Source organism: Gorilla gorilla, chromosome 20 (assembly GCF_029281585.2).
Source record: "Gorilla gorilla gorilla isolate KB3781 chromosome 20, NHGRI_mGorGor1-v2.1_pri, whole genome shotgun sequence".
NCBI classification, from domain to species: domain Eukaryota; kingdom Metazoa; phylum Chordata; class Mammalia; order Primates; family Hominidae; genus Gorilla; species Gorilla gorilla.
Window position 1 is genome coordinate 67,014,302 of NC_073244.2, and position 20,131 is coordinate 67,034,432.

At 47.8% G+C, this 20,131-nt stretch overlaps 1 protein-coding gene and 1 long non-coding RNA gene across 4 annotated transcripts in view; one reads left to right on the top strand and one right to left on the bottom strand.

The window, feature by feature from the left end:
• Positions 1-20,131, top strand: part of LOC129528698 (uncharacterized) — a 41,467-nt gene that overhangs the window by 10,822 nt on the left and 10,514 nt on the right. The gene's annotated exons all lie outside the window — the stretch shown is intronic.
• Positions 1-20,131, bottom strand: part of RDH13 (retinol dehydrogenase 13) — a 48,830-nt gene that overhangs the window by 3,232 nt on the left and 25,467 nt on the right. The window contains exons 7-11 of one of the 2 annotated variants that reach the window (XM_055370574.2): positions 15,469-15,501; positions 15,102-15,359; positions 10,654-10,938; positions 8,296-8,349; positions 1,777-1,836 (exon numbers count right to left, since the gene is read on the bottom strand). In XM_055370574.2, coding sequence (XP_055226549.1) covers positions 1,777-1,836; positions 8,296-8,349; positions 10,654-10,938; positions 15,102-15,359; positions 15,469-15,501 — 690 coding nt within the window. Of the gene's footprint in view, positions 1-1,776; positions 1,837-8,295; positions 8,398-10,653; positions 10,939-15,101; positions 15,360-15,468; positions 15,502-20,131 lie in introns of both variants that reach the window. The other variant, XM_055370573.2, reaches the window with a different exon arrangement.

A 20,131-nucleotide genomic window follows, 5' to 3' on the forward strand; every position in this document is an offset into this window, starting at 1 on the left:
TACTAAAAATACAAAAATTAGCTGGGCATGGTGGCACACACCTGTAGTCCCAGCTACTCAGGAGCTGGAGATTGCAGTGAGCTGAGATCGCAGAGTGAGCCGAAATCACAGATCACAGAGTGAGCAGAGTGAGACTCCGTCTCAAAAACAACAACAAAAAACAAAAAAACCATAAGACATTGTCTATCTGCGGTTCCCAGACTATTGGAGGAGACTAAAAAGTAAAGTGATTTTTTTTTTTTTTAAATACGGAGTCTCACTCTGTTGCCCAGGCTGGAGTGCTGTGGTGTGATCTCAGGTCACTGCAACCTCCAACTCCTGGGTTCAAGCGATTCTCCTGCCTCAGCCTCCCAAGTAGCTGGAATTACAGGTGCCCACCACCACGCCTGGCTAATTTTTGTGTTTTCAGTAGAGACGGGGTTTCAGCATGTTGGCCAGGCTGGTCTCCTGACCTCAGGTGATCCACTCACGTTGGCCTCCCAAAGTGCTGGGATTACAGACAAAGCGATAATTTTAATATACTGTAAAAATTGCTGTAATAGGCAGCCCACAAGACACTGAGCGAGAGCAGAGGAAACCATCGATCCAGCCTGGACGGTCAAGGCTTTCTTGAGGAATTGACGCCATGGGGAAATGGAAGAAAAGGCAGAGCGAGTGGGTTGGGTGCAGAGTCAGGAGAGGTTAGGAAGCCTCCAGAAGAGCTTCAAGTGACTGTGTGTGGCTGAGAACAGCATGAGAATGTGTGGAAGGTATGCAGACAAGATTGGAGGGATCAACAGGGGCTGGATAGCTAAGCTCACAGAATAGCAAGCTGAGGAATTGGAACTGCATCCTGAGGGTGATTGGGAGGTTCCAAACTGAAGACAGGGAAGGCTTCCATCACAGAACTCCCTGGGATATGCCGGGCGCGGTGGCTCATGCCTGCAATCCCAGCACTTTGGGAGGCCGAGATAGCTGGATCATGAGGTCAGGAGTTCAAGACCAGCCGGCCCAAGATGCTGAAACCCCGTCTCTACTAAAAATACAAAAATTAGCCAGGCGTGGTGGCACGCACCTATAATCCCAGCTACTCGGGAGGCTGAGGCAGGAGAATCGCTTGAACCCGGGCGGCAGAGGTTACAGTGAGCCGAGATCGCACCACTGCACTCCAGCCTGGGTGACAGAGCAAGACTCCACCTCAAAAAAATAAAAAATAAAAATAGAACTATCTGGGATCAGGTACCTCATGAAAGCCAGAGTCATGTGGGCCCAGTGGAGGTAGGTATCTAACCTATTATCAGGGAATCTATGAAGGTGTTTAGTCTGGAAGGAAATGGAGATTTTCCAGGAAGGCAAGGGGAAAGAGACTGAGGAAAGCATATCTGCAGAGGCCTGGAGCGGTTAGAAGATGTGCTATGTCCAGGCGCCTACAGTCTGTGTGCGTCCGAGCACAGGCTCTACCTGGACACAGTGGGGAGCGAGATTAAATACCTGGATCACAGCCAAGTCCAAAGCCTAGGACTTCATCCTGGGAGCAGTGCGTAGGGATGGGTGGCGGTCGTCCCGCCACAGCCTTGGCTCCGCCATCTTTGAAATGGCCCCATTACCCAAAATGCTCCTCCTTCTGAACCCCAGAGCTCCACTCTGCACCCATGCTCTAGCCTCACACCAAGGACTTTCTTGGTAAGAGACGGACAGTTCAGTGAAGTGATTAAAAGCCTACAGGCTTAGATAATGGAAGAGAGAGCTCCGTCCTCACACTCCTTTCTGCTGAGCATGAAATGCCTGGTTACTCACCAGTTGTGAAGACTTTGTTTGTGAATGAGACGGTCAGTTCAGCGGTGGCTTCTGAGAATTCTAAGAATTATAAGAAAGCAAAACAATGTTAGGTCTTCCCCGTGGTTCCCTATATCCTCTAGATATCTCCATTCCCCTTTTGAGATATCTAGGCTCCCTGAAACCCCTTTCTCTGACACACTGCACAGACACTGAAGACAGACAAATTCGAAAGGTGTAAGACTTATCTTCCATGACCGGCTTAGTAAGAAGCAGATCCGTTCAGCAATTGATAGACACTTGGTTTTTTTCCACGTTTTGCTGTTATGAATATTGCTGCTGTGAACATTGACGTACAAGTTTTTGTGTGAACGTAAGTTTTCTGTTCTCTTGGGTACACACCCAGGGGTGGTGGAATCACTGGGTCATACAGTAACTCTGTGTTTTACTTTTTGAAGAACTACCAGACTTTTTTCTTTTTTTGAGACGGAGTCTCGTTCTGTTGCCCAGGCTGGAGTGCAATGGCGCGATCTCAGCTCACTGCAACCTCCACCTCCTGGGTTCAAGAGATTCTCCTGCCTCAGCCTCCCGAGTAGCTGAGATTACAGGCGCCTGCCACCACGCCTGGCCAACTTTTTTTTTTGTACTTTAGTAGAGGCGGGGTTTCACCATGTTGGCCAGGATGGTCTCGATCTCCTGACCTCGTGATCCACCCTCCTTGGCCTCTCAAAGTGCTGGGATTACAGGCTGCGCCTGGCCACAGACTGTTTTTCAAAGCAGCTGCACCATTTTATATTCCCACCAGCAATACAAGAAGCTTCTTCCAAATCCTCACCAATACTTCTTGTCCGTTTGTTTTGTTTTAAAAATCATAGTCATCCTAGTTGGCATGGTGAATTTTATGGTATGTGAATTATATCTCAGTTTGAATAATAAGATGTGGATCCATGTCTTTGTGAGCTTAGAGGAAGAATGAGCTCGTGTCTACAGTCTGTGTGCGTCCGAGCACGGGCTCAGAACACGGGATCTCCACCTTCCAACTTAGGCCATTTTCTTTTTTTCTTTTTTTCTTTTTTTTTTTTTTTTTTTGAGACAGAGTCTTACTCTGTCGCCCAGGCTGGAGTGCCGTGGCGCAATCTCGGCTCACTGCAAGCTCCGCCTCCCGGGTTCACACCATTCTCCTGCCTCAGCCTCCCGAGTAGCTGGGACTACAGGCACCCACCACCACGCCTGGCTAATTTTTTTGTATTTTCAATAGAGATGGGGTTTCACCGTGTTAGCCAGGATGGTCTCGATCTCCTGACCTCGTGATCCACCCGCCTCAGCCTCCCAAAGTGCTGGGATTACAGGCGTGAGCCACCGCGCCCGACCAGGCCATTTTCTTAACCAGGGGCCTCCTGAGGCCACCAAAATATTCCTGAACTGCCTCAGCTGATAAATACGAAGCTCTTGTTGCAGTGGGTACTATCCTGGGAGTCTTTTTATGGTGGAACCAGCTTGGCAAAAACTAGTTTATGCTCAGCTCTCAGTGGCGTAATGAGAGTGTGGGTATTATTTGGTCTTTGTTATTTCTCTTCGTGTGAGATGCATTAATAAACCTTTTTTTTTTTTTCAATTAAAATTTCAGTTCCAGAATCCATGTGCAGGATGTGCAGGTTTGTTACATAGGTAAACGTGTGCCATGGTGGTTTGCTGCACCCATCAACCCATCACCTAGGTATTAAGCCCCACACGCATCAGCTATTTATCCTGATCCTCTCCCTCCCGCAATTCCCCCTACAGGCCCCAGTGTGTGGTGTTCCCCTCCCTGTGTCCATGTGATCTCATTGTTCAGCTGCCACTTACAAGTGAGAACATGCAGTGTTTGGTTTTCAGTTCCTGTGTTAGTTTGCTGAGGATAATGTTTTCCAGCTCCATCCATGTCCCTGCAAAGGACATGATCTCGTTCCTTTTTATGGCTGCATAGTATTCCATGGTGTATATGTACCATATTTTCTTTATCCTTTCTATCATTGATGGGCATTTGGGTTGATTCCTTGTCTTTGCTATTGTGAATAGTGCTGCAATGAACATATGTGTGCATGTATCTTTATAATACAATGATTTATATTCCTTTGGGTATATAACCAGTAATGGGATTGCTGGGTCAAATGGTATTTCTGGCCAGGCGCAGTGGCTCACACCTGTAATCCCAGCACTTTGGGAGGCCGAGGTGGGCAGATCACCTGAGGTCAGGAGCTCAAGACCACCCTGGCCAACATGGTGAAACTCCCGTCTCTATCAAAAATACAAAAATTAGCCAGGCGTTGTGGCATGCACCTGCAGTCCCAGCTACTCGGGAGGCTGAGGCAGGAGAATCGCTTGAACCCTGGAGGCAGAGGCTGCAGTGAGCTGAGATCATGCCCCTGCAATCCAGCCTTGGTGACAGAGTGAGACTCTGTTTAAAAAAAAAAAAAAGGTGACTCGGGTGCGGTGGCTCACGCCTGTAATCCCAGCACTTTGGGAGGCCGAGGCGGGTGGATCACCTGAGGTCAAAGTTTGAGACCAGCATGACCAACAAGGTAAAACCCCATCTCTACTAAAAGAAAAAAAAAAAAGCCAGGCGTGGTGGCAGGCGCCTGTAGTCCCAGTTACTTAGGAGGCTGAGACAGGATAATTGCTTGAACCCGGGAGGCGGAGGTTGCAGTGAGTCGAGATCGCACCACTGCACTCCAGCATGGGCTATTGAGCAAGACTACATCTCAAAAAAAAAAAAAAAAAAAAAAAGGAAAAAGGATTTCTGGTTCTGGGTCTTTGAGGAATCACCACACTGTCTTCCACAGTGAACTAATTTACATTCCCAACAGTGTAAAAGCATTCCTATTTCTCCACAGCCTCGCCAGCACCTGTTGTTTCTTGACTTTTTTTCTTTTTTTTTTTTTTTTTTTTTGAGACGGAGTCTTGCTCTGTCGCCCAGGCCGGAGTGCAGTGGCGCAATCTTGGCTCACCGCAACCTCCACTTCCTGGGTTCACGCCATTCTCCTGCCTCAGCCTCCTGAGTAGCTGGGACTACAGGCGCCCGCCACCACGTCCGGCTAATTTTTTGTATTTTTAGTAGAGACAGGGTTTCACCGTGTTAGCCAGGATGGTCTCGATCTCCTGACCTTGTGATCTGCCCACCTCGGCCTCCCAAAGTGCTGGGATTACCGGCGTGAGCCACTGCGCCTGGCGTTTCTTGACTTTTTAATAATCGCCATTTTGACTGGTGTGAGATGGTGTCTCAATGTGGTTTTGATTTGCATTTCTCTAATGATTGGTGATGTTGAGCTTTTTTTTGTATGTTTACTGGCTGCATAAACGTCTTCTTTTGAGAAGTGACTGTTCATGTCCTTTACCCACTTTTTAATGTTTTTTTTTCTTGTAAATTTGTTTAACTTCCTTGTAGATTCTGGATATTAGACTTTTGTGAATTGATAGATTGCAAAAATTTTCTCCCATTCTGTAGGTTGTCTGTTCACTCTGATGACAGTTTCTTTTGCTGAGCAGAAGCTCTTTAGTTTAGTTAGATCCCATTTGTCAGTTTTTGCTTTTGTTACAATTGCTTTTGACATTTTTGTCATGAACTCTTTGCCCGTGCCTATGTCCTGAATGGTATTACCTAGATTTTCTTCTAGCGTTTTTATAGTTTCAGGTTTTTCATCTAAGTCTTTCGTGCATCTTGAGTTAATTTTTGTATAAGGTGTAAGGAAAGGGTCCAGTTTCTATTTTCTGCATATGGCCAGCCAATTCTCCCAGCACCATTTATTAACCCACAGCCAATTTGATACTAAATGGGCATTTCCCTTGAAAACCAGCACAAGACAAGGATGCCCTCTTTCACCACTCCTATTCAACATAGTATTGGAAGTTCTGGCCAGGATAATCAGGCAAGAGAAAGAAATAAAGGATACTCAAATAGGAAGAGACGAAATCAAACTATCTCTGTTTGCAGATGACATGATCCTATATCTAGAAAACCCCATCATCTCAGCCCAAAAGTTTCTCAGGCTGATAAGCAACTTCAGCAAAGTCTCAGGATACAAAATCAATGTGCAAAAATCACAAGCATTCCTATACACCAACAATAGACAAGCAGAGAGCCAAATCATGAAGGAACTCCCATTCACAATTGCTACAAAGAGAATAAAATACCTAGGAATACAGCTAACAAGGAAAGTGAAGGACATCTTCAAGGAGAACTACAATTCACTGCTCAAGAAAATCAGAGCGGACACAAACAAATGGAAAAACATTCCATGCTCACGGATAGGATGAATCAATATCGTGAAAATGGTCATACTGCCCAAAGTAATTTATAGATTCATTGCTATTCCCATTGAACTATCATTGACATTCCTCACAGAATTAGAAAAAACTACTTTAAAATTCATATGGAACCAAAAAAGGGCCCATATAGCCAAGACAATACTAAGCAAAAAGAACAAAGCTGGAGGCCTCAGGCTCAGACTTCAGACTATACTACAAGGTGACAGTAACCAAAACAGCATGGTACTGGTACAAAAACAGACACATAGACCAATGGAACAGAATAGAGTTCTCAGAAATAAGACCACACATCTACAACCATCTGATCTTCAACAAACCTGACAAAAACAAGCAATGGGGAAAGGATTCCCTATTTAATACACCTTGTTTTGATTTTGATTTCAACACAGCGTGTGGTATGTGCATGCCATGTGATACAGTTTGAATATGTGTTCCCACCAAATCTCATACTGGATTATGATCCCCAGTGTTGGAAGTGGGGGCCTGGTGGGAGGTGTTTGGATCATAGGGGTGGATCCCTCATTGCTTGGTGCTTTCCTTGCAATAGTAAGTGAATTCTCACAAGATCTGGCTATTGCAAAGTGTGGCACGTCTCCCAGTCCCAACTTTCTCTCTCTCTTGCTCCTGCTCCCACCACGTGAGACAGCTACCCCCTCTTTGCCTTCTGCCATGACTGTAAGCTTCCTGAGGCCTCCCCAAAAGCAGAAGCCAGCCTTCTGCTTCCTATACGGCCTTCAGAACCATGAACCAATTAAACCTCTTTTCTTATCAATGATCCAGTCTCAGGTATTTATAGCAGCACAAAATCGGCCTAATATAGCATGAAATATTGCTCAGCAATCAAAAGGAACACATCATTGATACATACAGCAGCTTGCATGGGCCTCAGGGGCATTGCACTGAGTGACAAAAGGATATCTCAAACGGTTGCATACTGGATGATCCCATTTACATCAGATTCTAGAAATGGAAGATTATAGAGATGGAGAACAAATTAATGGATACCAGGAGTTAGGGATGGCAAGGGAAGGAGAAGGGTGTGGGTGTGAATATAAAAGGGTAGCCCAAGGGAGGCCCTTGTGAGATGGAAGAGTTCTGTACAGTGAATGCAGTGATGGTGACACGATTCTACAACTGTGACAAATTGGCATAGAACTAGACACCTACTTTATGCCAATGTCAAATTCCTGGTTTTTATGTTGTACTGTAATTATGTAAGATGTAACCATTAGGGGAAACTGGAAAAAGAGCACATGGGATTCTTCTGTTCTATCATTGTAGACTTCCTGTGACTCTAGAACCATTTCAAAAGAGAAAGTTCAAAAATTCAGTCAGAAGCACACACACACATATGCACACATGCACACACGCGCACATATGCACGCACACGCACATGCACGCACACAGTATGTGACCATCTTCCATGTCGCTGCCCACTAGGCATAATAGCCCCCACTCTGCCCTCAACCCCGCAAATCTCATCCTTATCAACCTCGGCTCTTTCCAGCATGTTTCTCCTGCCTTGGTGCTTCACTCTGAGACACAGGGAATGTTAGACACGCCCAGCCTCCAGCCTAGCGTATGATATTCTTGAAGTGCAGGCCGTAGTCTGGTACACCGTATTCAGCTGAGATGCTTTTGAAAGTGGAGGGGATAACACGCCTCACACAAAACTTACCGCAGTGGTTCTCAAAGCAGCATCCCGGAGCCATAGCATCAGCATCACCTGGGAACTTACTAGGAATGAAAATGACTGGATTCACCCCAGACCTACTGAAGCAGAAGTCCTGGGGGCTCAGAAATCTGTTCTTTAAGCCTCCAGGTGATTCTTATGCTCATGGAAGTTTGAGAACCACTGATCAATGCAATCAGTGACTCAGAAACAGAGTCCCGGACTCTACAGGTTTGTTGGTTGGTTGGTTGGTTAGTTTGTTTGTTTTTGTCGCCCATATTCAACCAGCTGGACTCCACAGTATAGCAAGCCACTCCAATTATTCTTCTGCATGTTATATGTGATAAACCATCCACCTAGAGTAGGATTGGGGGCGGCATCTTAACATCTAACTACTTAGGACACCCACCCTGTTTACAGGCAGAAGTAAAGGATTTTTAAAACAAAGCAAATGTGTGAAAGAACCAACTGAATTAAATCGAGAAGTCTAGGCAGAGAGGAGAGAGAGAAGGGGTCCGTGTACCTCGTACGCTGTGCACCAGAATGGACCCTGCAGAACCTACCTGCTACCGAGGAAGGTGGTTCTGTTGGTAACCGGCTGGGGGTCACAGAGGATCCTGGGAAATCAGAAAATGAGATAAATCTGTGCTCTGTCGCTGTGGGTCCTGAAAAATAACGAAACATCTCTGTGACTGAGTTTCCTCACCTGAAAAATGAGCCTAAAGTAGCTTACATCACTGGACCGTTGTGGATGTTAATAAGCATTTGAGCTGGGTGCAGTGCCTCATGCCTGTAATCCCAGCACTTTGGGAGGCTGAGGAGGGCAGCTCACTTGAGGTCAGGAGTTCAAGCCCAGCCTGGCCAGTATGGTGAAACCCCGTCTCCACTAAAAATACAAAAATTAGCCAGGCCTGGTGGTGTGCACCTGTAATCCCAGCTGCTGGGGAGGCTGAGACAGGAGAATCACTTGAACCTAGGAGGCAGAGGTTGCAGTGATCTGAGATCGCACCACTGCACTCCAGCCTGGGTGACGCAGTAAGACTCCATCTCAAAAAAAAAAGGCTTAGCCGGGCGTGGTGGCTCACACCTGTAATCCCAGCACTTTGAGAGGCCAAGGCAGGCAGATCACCTGAGGTCAAGAGTTCAAGACCAGCCTGGCCAACATGGTGAAACCCTATGTCTACAAAAATACAAAAATTAGCTGGGCATGATGGCAGGTGCCTGTAATCCCATCTACTCAGGAGGCTGAGGCAGGAGAATCGCTTAAACCCGGGAGGTGGAGGTTGCAGTGAACTGAGATCACTCCAGCCTGGGTGACAAAGTGAGACTCTCAAAAAAAAAAAAAAAAAAAAAAAGAAGAAGAAGAAGCATTTGTAAAGCACACCTGGCACATTCTGGGCTATTAACAAGGAAATGCATGCAGCTCCCGTCCCTCCTTTTTCAACCTCAGTTCTATTTCTTCTGGATTCCTGTGTCCTACACCTCACTGTGACCCTGGGGGCAAAACAGATTTTTCTACCAAAAACTAAATGATGTATTTTGTTTGATTTAATATGACATTGTTAAATGTACTGATCAGTGGCGTTGGGTATGTTCACATTGTGGTACAATATGTTGACCTCTAGAACTTATTTTTCTTGCAAAACTGAAATTCTGTGCCCATTAAACACTAATTCCTTCTCTCTCCTCTTTCTGGCCCTTAACAACCACCATTGTACTTTGTGTTTCTACAGTGTTGACATTAGATACCTCCTTTGAATAGAATCATACAGTAGTTGTCCTTTTGTGACTGACTGACTTAGCATAATGTCCTCAAGGTATATCCATGTTGTAGTATGTCAGAATTTCCTTCTTTTTTAAGGCTGCATAATATTCCATTGCATGTATATAACCACATTATGAGGTATACTGCTCTCTTTTGAAAGAAACCCCCTTTAAGAATGGTAGCCAAGGCCGACGCGGTGGCTCACGCCTGTAATCCCAGCACTTTGGGAGGCCGAGGCGGGCAGATCATGAGGTCAGGAGTTCAAGACCAGCCTGACCAACATAGTGAAACCCCGTCTTTACTAAAAATACAAAAATTGGCCGGGCATGGTGGCAGGCACCTGTAATTCCAGCTACTCCAGAGGCTGAGGCAGGAGAATCGCTTGAACCCGGAAGGCGGAGGTTGCAGTGAGCTGAGATCGCGCCACTGCACTCCAGCCTGGGTGACAGAGTGAGACTTAGTCAAAAAAAAAAAAAAAAACCGCCATTCTCCCAGCTGCCTGCAGCCCAGGGCTTCCTGCCCTCCCACTTCCCTCCCACCTATGGCCCCGCCCCTGCAGCCCAGGGCTTCCTGCCCTCCCACTTCCTTCCCACCTCTGGCCCCGCCCCTGCAGCCCAGGGCTTCCTGCCCTCCCACTTCCTTCCCACTTATGGCCCCGCCCCTGCAGCCCAGGGCTTCCTGCCCTCCCACTTCCTTCACACCTATGGTCCCGTCCCTGCAGCCCAGGGCTTCCTGCCCTCCCGCTTCCTTCCCACCTATGGCCCCGCCCCTGCAGCCCAGGGCTTCCTGCCCTCCCGCTTCCTTCCCACCTATGGCCCCGCCCCTGCCGTCCAGGGCTTCCTGCTCTCCCACTTCCTTCCCACCTGTGGCCCCTCCCCTGCAGCCCAGGGCTTCCTGCCCTCCCACTTCCTTCCCACCTCTGGCCCCGCCCCTGCAGCCCAGGGTTTCCTGCCCTCCCACTTCCTTCCCACCTCTGGCCCCTCCCCTGCAGCCCAGGGCTTCCTGCCCTCCCACTTCCTTCCCACCTCTGGCCCCGCCCCTGCAGCCCAGGGCTTCCTGCCCTCCCACTTCCTTCCCACCTATGGCCCCTCCCTTGGAATGGCCATCAGGACCTATAAAGGCTGAGGAAGAAAGGTTTGGTCTGCACTACCCCTACCTGTGACCACAAGCTCCAGGGGGTCGCTGGGGGCCGACCACAGGTATGGGTCCCTGCTGGAGAAGCTGTAGCATCGGTAGGTTCCGCTGTGGGCGGCGGTCACCGTGATGATGGGGAAACTAGCCCGGTACCATCTCTCGGGATTCTTGTAGGGCGCAGGGTCCCCTTCCTTGTACAGAGCAAATTGGTCAAAGCCATACCGAGTCTGACACTGTAGGGTTACGTCCCCTCCTGACGACACCGCCGGGCCGGGCTGGGCTGAGAGCGAGGGTTTGGCAAAAACTCCTGGGAGAAAAAGACAGTCTGATGTTAAAGGCAGCAGCCAGCATCTCAGCTGAGACTGGGGAGGTCCCCACACCTGCCTAAGAGCTGGGGAGCTTTTTGGCTGTATCCCTCCCAGAGAGCGCACTCCCCCACCCAAGCTCACAGAGAGGTCGAGTCACCCAGTGGTTGATGAAGGAGGCTGTGCTCACGTCCTAGTGCTTGGGTGCAAATCCTAGTTCTGCCTTCAGGGGCCTGGTGGCCCTGGAGACACATCTCCCTCTGTATCTGAGCCTCGCTGCCTTGTTCTGTTAAAATGGGGATGACTGAATGAGACGGTACACAGTAATTTGCAGAGTGCCTGTTGCCTAGGAAGCGCTGGAGTAAGTAAATAGCTTAAGCTTCTACTGTGCTGTAGGCTTGTATTGCCACATACAATTGTTACATTGTAAATGTGGCTGACAGTGCCAGCTTCCGGGTGCCTTCCAAACTCATGATGTGTATCAGTTCAGTGAATCCTCAGAGACCTATGGAGTCCTCACTCTTAATGTCCCTATTTTATAAATGAAACTAAGGCACATGGCATTAAATAATTTGTCCAACTCTAGGTAACAATACTGCAGTGTACAGCTGAAATTTGCTAAGAGGGTAGATTATAAGTGTTCTCACACACAAAAAAGTTAACTGTGTCAGGTGATGTATGTTAATTAGCTTGCTAGTGGTAACTGTCTCACAGTGGATTCGTATATCAAAACATCAACTTGTACACCTTGGATATATTCCATTTTTGTTTTTCAATTATACCTCAACAAAGCTGGACATATTTTAATTTAAAAATAAATAAAAAACTTGTCCAAGATCATAAGTGGCAGAGTTGAAATCTGCACTCACGGAGTTTGATTCCAGGGTCTCCACTCCTAAACACGAACCTACACTACTCTGATGTGAGGGTGTTGTCATAGACCGGTGTGGTGATGCATGCCTGCACACAGGAGTCAGAAAAACAAAGGTTGAGGCTGGGTGCAGCGGCTCACACCGGTCATCCCAGCACTTTGGGAGGCCAAGGTGGGAGGATCGCTTGAGCCCAGGAAGGCGAGGCTGCAGTGAGCCATGATCACTGTACACTAGCCTGGGTGACAGAGTGAGACCTTGTCTCAAAAAAAGACAGAGAAAGCAAAAGAAAGGAAGTAAGGAAGATAAAAATATAAGCTGCCTGATAATTATGGCATTCACTCAACAAGAAGAAAAAGAAAGAAGAAGGGAGGGAGGGAGGGAGGAAGGAAGGAAGGAAGGAAATATATAAGCTGCCTGATAACTGTAACATTCACTCAGCAATATTTTCTCTTAATTCTCACTTAAGCAACTATTATGTGTCTGTCTGTATTCTTTTTTTGTTGTTTCATTTGTTTTGTTTTGTTTTGAGGCGGAGTCTCTCTCTGTCGCCCAGGCTGGAGTGCAGTGGCGTGATCCCAGCTCACTGCAACCTCCACCTCCTGGGTTCAAGCGATTCTCCTGCCTCAGCCTCCCGAGTAGCTGGGACTACAGGCATGCACCACCATGCCCAGTTAATTTTGTATGTTTAGTAGAGACAGGGTTTCACCATGTTAGCCAGGCTGATCTCGAACTCCCGACCTCAGGTGATCCGCCCACCTTGGCCTCCCAAAGTGCTGGCATTACAGGCGTGAGCCACCGTGCCCGGCCAGGAATTAAAAATAGACAGCCACTACCAAGATAAATAAAGGTATACTTCACATACCAGATAGTGAGGAGGGCCACTTTGACTAGGGTGGTGGGGGATATACTTAGTGAGAAGAGAGCATTTGAGTCTGACCCCGAAAGAAGTAATGAGGCAGCCAGGCTGGTCCATTCTAGTAGCAGAGAGGAGGCCGGTGATGCTGTGGAGGGGAGTGAGGCAGGGAAGAGGGGAGGGAGGCAGGATTTACAACGCGGAATAGACCACAGTGCAGCTGGCCAGGAATTAGGGTGGCATGAGTGAGGCACTCTCCTGGGATGTAAAATTTAATTATTCCCAAACAATTAACATATTTGAAAAAATTATTGAAAATTTGAAGAGTAGGTCATTAAAACTCACATTATTCTGTTTGAATACTTTATTCCCCTGAAAGATTTATTAGAATTTTACATTCTAGGCTTTTGTGGATGCAAGCCCATCAGTGATATTTCCAAAACCTACTTCTAGAAAATAATTAACCATTTAAAAGTGCACTAACTGGGTGCACCTGTAGTCCCAGCTACTAGGGAGGACCACTTGAGCCCAGGGGTTTGAGGCTAAAGTGAGCTATGATCATGCCTGTGAATATAGCGAGTGTACTAAAGCCTGGGCAACATAGTAAGACCTCTTCTCTTCTCTCTTTTTTTTTTTTTTTTTTTTCCAAGACGGAGTCTTGCTCTGTCACCCAGGCTGGACTGCAGTGGTGCAATCTCGGCTCACTGCCTCCCAGGTTTAAGCGATTCTCCTGCCTCAACCTCCGGAGTAGCTGGGATTACAGGAGTGCACCACCGCGCCCAGCTAATTATTATTATTTTTTTTTTTTTAGTAGAGACGGGGTTTCACCATGTTGGCCAGGCTGGTCTCAAACTCCTGACCTTAAGTGATCCACCCACCTCAGCCTCCCAAAGTACTGGGATTACAGGCGTGAGCCACTGCGCCCAACCCAACCTCTTCTCTTAAAAAATAAATAAATAAATAAAAAATAAAATAAGAAATTAGAATATTTGCACCAATCAAGAGTCTAAGGAGACATAAATACTAAATGCACTGTGGAGCCCTGGACGGGGTCTGGGAACAGAAATAGGACATTAGTGGAAAGACTGGTGAAATTCAAATAGCCTGGAGTTTACTTGATATAACATAGTTGTGTCTATGGTTAGTTTTTTGTTTGTTTTTTGATACAGGGTCTCACTCTGTCACCCAGGCTGGAGTGCAGTGGCGTGATCACAGCTCCCTGCAGCCTCGGCCTCCCTGGCTCAAGCGATCCTCCTGCCTCAGCCTCCTGAGTAGCTGGGACTATAGGGGTATGCCACCATGCCCCACTAATTTTTAATTTTGTTTAAAGATGAGGTCTCACTATGTTGCCCAGGCTGGTCTTGAACTCCTGAGCTCAAGCAATCCTCCCGCCTCAGCCTCCCAAAGTGCTGGGATTACAGGTGTAAACCACTGGGACCAGTGCTACGTTTTTTTTTTTTTTGGTTGTAACAAATGTAAGATGTTAACATGAGGGGATCCTGGGTGAAATATTTCCATTAATATTATCTTTGGAACTTTTCTGTCAGTCTAAAAATTATTCCAAAACAAAGTTTTAAAAAGAATCCCAAGCCAAGCACGGTGGCCCGTGACTGTAGTCCCTGCTACTCATGAGGCTGAGGCAGGAGGATTGCTTAAGGCAAGGAGCTCCAGGCTGCAGTGAGCTATGACTGCTCCTGTGAACAGCCACTGCACTCCAGCCTGGGCAGCGTAGCAAGACCCCATCGCTAATTTTTTTAAGTGCATTAAAACACAGATAAAGGGGTGCCTGTTTTTCGTTTTGGCACAGACTCTGGTAGGACTTGGCACAGACACTGGCTGATTCTGCCTTTATTTGAAATTCTGATTTTTTTTCATCGTGGATGTTTTTGCAATTTATTTTGATTTTTTTTTAAATTGCGTGAAAATGTTATTCACAGCCAGATGCAGTGGCTCACGCCTGTAATCCCAACACTTTGGGAAGCCAAGGTGGAAGGATTGCTTGAGCCCAGGAGTTCGAGACCAGCCTGAGCAACATAGCGAGACCCTATCTCTCTCTTTTGTATTTTAATGCCTTTTGTGAAAACTGTCAAGAGACCCCATCTCTATAAAAACATAAAAAATGAGCTGGGCGTGGTGGTGCACACCTGTAATCCCAGCTACTTGGAGGGCTGAGGCAGGAGAATCGCTTGAGCCCTGGAGGTGGAGGCTGCAGTGAGCCAAGATCGCGCCACTGCACTCCACCCTGGGTGACGCAGCAAGACCCTGTGTCCAAAAAATAAAACCAAATATTATTCACATTGATCCATAAATGTTGTGGCACCACCACCCGCTAGGCCAGTGCCTCGTTTGCCTCACCCTAATCCCTGCCCTCAGTGTCCCCCATGTTTGTGTCCTGAACGGAGGACCACGCAGTCCCAGGCTCCGATCCCCCTTCCTTTACCGGTGGCAATGAGCTCCAGCTGGTCGCTGGGCAGGGACCAGAGGCTTCCGTTCTGGTAGGAGCAGCGGTAGCGTCCAGCCAGACTTCTCTTCATGGCCGGGATGAAGAGGACTGCCTGATCCTGGTACCTGCTGGAACTCAGCTTCTCCAGGCGGTACAGGTCCACGCCCGGAGGTCCCTGGCACCGGAGGGTCACTGGCTTCTCCAGGGGCACCAGGGAGCTGGGCAGAGCCTGGAGGGAGGGCTTGGGGAGCGGTCCTGGAAGAGGAGCAGGGCTGGGTCAGCCTCCCCGCAGACCCCGCCTGGGCCCCGCTGCCCCCGCGCTGGCGGATCCTGCAGGAGGGAAGGGGTCTGCGGAAGGACTCACCACTCTGCGCTGGCACACGCCCCAGACACAGCCCTGAGGAAAGAAGAAAGGGACCAGATGCCAGGACTCGCTTTTATGGACATTCCTGCCTGCTAGGTGCGGTGATCAGACATTTGCATGCATATGCTTTACTCTGTCCTATTTCTTCAAAAGACACACAGGAATGTAATTTAAGTGAGAGAAGCCAGTCAGAAAAAGCCACATAGTTTATGAGGTCATTTACATGAAATATCCAGAATAGGTAAATCTATAGGAGATGGAGAAGAAAGCAGATCCATGGCTGGGGGTGGTGGGAGAGGAGGGCAAGGCGTGGCGGCGTACTGCTATCTGTGGATTCGTTCGCGTTAGACGCGGTGGGGTCGTTCGTGTTGTGTTAGACGCGGTGGACTCGTTCATGTTAGACACGGTGGGGTCGTTCGTGTTAGACATTGCCCATTGACTTCCTCAGTGGATGTGAGGAATGGGACCTGAGACATTGCTGTTCCTTCGTTTCCGCCCTTCAGTCTCCCAATATTAAATAATATCCAAGTACGTTACAATAGTATGCAATTGTATAGACAAGTATTGTAAATACTATTGCATATTGTATATTTTATTGTCTATGTAATATATGCGATAAAACCCCACACTAATGGGATGCATTGGGCTCCAAGGATGGAGCAGGATGGAGCCTCAGCGTGTAAGTCAGGACGTCTCAGCATGTGCTGGCCATGGGTTTCCTGGTATTTACAACATTTGGTTGAATCAGTATTCCATGATTACATGATAGGATGTAATATATATAATAATCGTTTCAAATAGCCTGAAGGAGGATGGGGAAAGTTCCCAACACAGAAAGGATGCATGTTTGAGAAGATGGGTGTGCTGCTTACCCTGATCTGATCACTATGTGTATATACACATATAGCGCATATATGTAAACCTACATCTATACATACATGTGTATGTGCATATACATGTGTGTACATATATACATATGTGTGTATATGTATGTATACATATGTGTGTGTGTGTGTGTGTGTGTATACATATGTATACAAATACATGTATATAAGCGATCCCCTCCTGGAATTGCTTGAGCCCAGGAGGTCAAGTCTGCTGTGAGGTAAGATTGCACCACTGGCCGGGCGCGGTGGCTCATGCCTATAATCCCAGCACTTTGGGAGGCCAGGGTGGGCGGATCACAAGGTCAGGAGTTCGAGACCAGCCTGGTCAACATGGTGAAACACTGTCTCTACTAAAAATACAAGAAATTAGCTGGGCATGGTGGCACGTGCCTGTAATCCCAGCTACTGGGGAGGCTGAGTCAGGAGAATCGCTTGAACCCGGGAGGCGGAGGTTGCAGTGAGCCAAGATCACGCCACTAGACTCCAGCCTGGGCAACAGAGCAAGACTCCATCTCGAGGAAAAAAAAAATGATATTGCACCATTGCACTCCAGACTGACAACAGAGCAAGACCCTGTCTCAGAAAAAGAAGAGGAGAAAAAAAAGTACTAATTATCTGAAATTCCAATTTAACCAGGCATCCAGCTTTTTATCTGGTAACCCTCATTCTTACACACACGCGCACACACACACACAAAGGCGGGATAGTTGTCATTCCCACTGTAAACATAAGGAAACTGGGCAGAGGCTGAGCAACCTTGTGTAGCTCATATAGCAAGAAGTGGGTGAACCCAGATCATCTCTTGACTCTGAGCTCAGAGAGTGACAACTTGTCACCAGCTCCCCCGTAGCCACCACCCTTTGTCCACCCCAGGCTCCCTCTGCACCCCAACCCAAGCTCTGGCCGCTTCACTGTCCCCCTCCTCCTGCCGCATCACAGCCCACCTCAGCCTGTTTGTAGGTTTCCATGCGACGCTGTACCATGGCTGGGAGTCTTCCAGGCGCCGTGCTGAGCGCCTTCTGTGCATGGACTCCAAGTCGCCATAATCGTACGGGTTAGCTACCATTATCAGCCCCTCTTATACATCAGGCTAGTAAGACAGTATCTTATCCACAGTCGTACAGCTGGCAGGAGTAGATTCAAACCCTAGCAGCACCAATTCGTGGTAAAGAGTGTGGACTTGGGAACTTACAGGAGTAGAGAGCACAGTGGTGGTTACCACGGGTGGTGGGGTAAGGTTTGGGGAGATGTTGGTCAAAGGAGGACAGTTTCAGTTGGACAAGAGGAGTATGTCTTGGAGATCTACTGCACATCATGGTGACTGTAGTTAATAACAACATATTGTACACTCGCATATCACTGATAGTAGATTTTAAATGTTCTCACTGGCCAGGCGCGGTGGCTCACACCTGTAATCCCATTTTGGGAGGCCAAGGTGGGCGGATCACCTGAAGTCAGGAGTTCGAGACCAGCCTGACCAACATGGTGAAACCCTGTCTCTACTAAAAATACAAAAATTAGCAGGGCGTAGTGGCAGGAGCCTGTAATCCCAGCTACTGGGGAGGCTGAGGCAGGAGAATTGCTTGAACCTGGGAGGTGGAGGTTGCAGTGAGCCAACGTCATGCCACTGCACTCCAGTCTGGGCAACAGAGTGAGACTCCATGTCAAAAAATAAAAATAAATGAGCGTAGAATACTAAGCCATTAAAAGGAGTGAAATAATGTCTTTTGGCCAGGCACAGTGGCTCACATCTGTAATGCCAGCACTCTGGGAGGCCGAGGTGGGTGGATCACGAGGTCAAGAGATCAAGACCATCCTGCCCAACATGGTGAAACCCCATCTCTACTAAAAATACAAAAATTAGCCGGGCGTGGTGGCGGGTGCATGTAGTCCCAGCTACTCGGGAGGCTGAGGCAGGAGAATCACTTAAACCCGGGAGGTGGAGTTTGCAGTGAGCCCAGATCACACCGCTGCACTCCAGCCCCGGTGAGAGAGCGAGATTCCGTCTTTAAAAAAAAAAAAAAAAAAAAGTCTTTTGCAGCAACTTGGATGGAGCTGGAAGGCATTATTCTAAGTAAAGTAATACAGGAGTGGAAAACAAAAATCTGTATATTCTCACTTATAAGTGAGAGCTAAGCTGTGGGTATGCAGAGGCATGCAGAGTGATGTAATGGACTTCAGAGACTCAGAAGGGAAGGGCAGAAGTGGGGCAGGGATGAAAAACTACACATTAGGTACAAGGTGCACTAGTCAGGTGACAGGTACACTAAAATCTCAGAATTCACCAGAACATAATTCATCCATGTAACCAAGAACCACTTGTATCCCAAAAGCTACTGAAGCAACATTTAAGCCAGATGCAGTAACCTGTACAGGCCACACCTGTAACCCCAACACTTTGGGAGGCCGAGGTGGGTGGATCGCTTGAGCCCAGGAGTTCAAGACCAGCCTGGGCAACATAGTGAGACCCCTGTAACTAAAAAAATTACAAAAATGAGCCAGGCATGATGGTGTGCAACTGTAGTTCCAGCTACTCAGGAGGCTGATGGGGAGGCATTCGTTGAGCCTGGGAGGCTGAGGCTGCAGTGAGCCATGATCATGCCATTGCCCTCTAGCCTGGGTGACAGAAGTGAGGCCCTATCTCAAATAAAATTAAAGTTAAAACAGGCTGGGTGCGGTGGCTCACGCCTGTAATCCCAGCACTTTGGGAGGCCGAGGCGGGTGGAACCTGAAGTCAGGAGTTCGAGACCAGCCTGGCCAACATGGTGAAACCCCGCCCCTACTAAAAATACAATAATTAGCCAGACCTGGTGGCAGATACCTGTAATCCCAACTACTCGGGAGGCTGAGGCAGGAGAATCACTTGGACCCGGGAGGCAGAGTTTGCAGTGAGCTGAGATCACGCCATTGCACTCCAGCCTGAGAGACCGACTGAGCGAGACTCCATCTCAAAAAACAAACAAAAAGAAAAAAAAAAAAAGAATACATCCATGGATGGATAATGAGTGAGAGGTTGTTTATATTCACAGTTAACCCTCTCATCTCCAGTAACGCAACCATCTCCTTCCTGCTTAGCCTTTTGGAGATGCTGTCCGTTTAGTGGTCAAATTCTGAAGAAATCAGGAAATAATGCATTCGACATGCCCAGCACAAGTGAAGATCAGGCAGCAGAAATGCATTCGACCTGCCACCTATCCATCAGGAGACTATTTACTCCACTACTGCAGGGGATACTGACAAATTAAATCCATACCTAGTCCAGATATCATCAACTCCACAATTTTTTTTTTTTTTGAGACGGAGTTTCGCTCTTGTTGCCCAGGCCAGAGTGCAATGGTGTGATCTTGGCTCACCGCAACCTCCGCCTCCCAGGTTCAAGCGATTCTCCTGCCTTAGCCTCCAGAGTAGCTGGGATTACAGGCATGTGCCACTACGCCCGGCTAATTTTGTATTTTTAGTAGAGATGGGGTTTCTCCATGTTGGTCAGGCTGGTCTCAAACTCCCAACCTCAGATGGCCCACCCGCCTCGGCCTCCCAAAGTGTGTAAGCCATGGCACTCAGCCTTTTTTTTTTTTTTTTTGAGATGGAGGCTCTCTCTGTTGCCCAGGCTGGAGTGCAATGCCTGACCTCAGCTCACTGCAACTTCTGCCTCCTGGTTTCAAGCAATTCTCTCACCTCAGCCTCCCACGTAGCTGGGATTACAAGCACCCGCCATCACGCCTGGCTAATTTTTGTAGAGATGGGGTTTCACCATGTTGACCAGGCTGGTCTTGAAC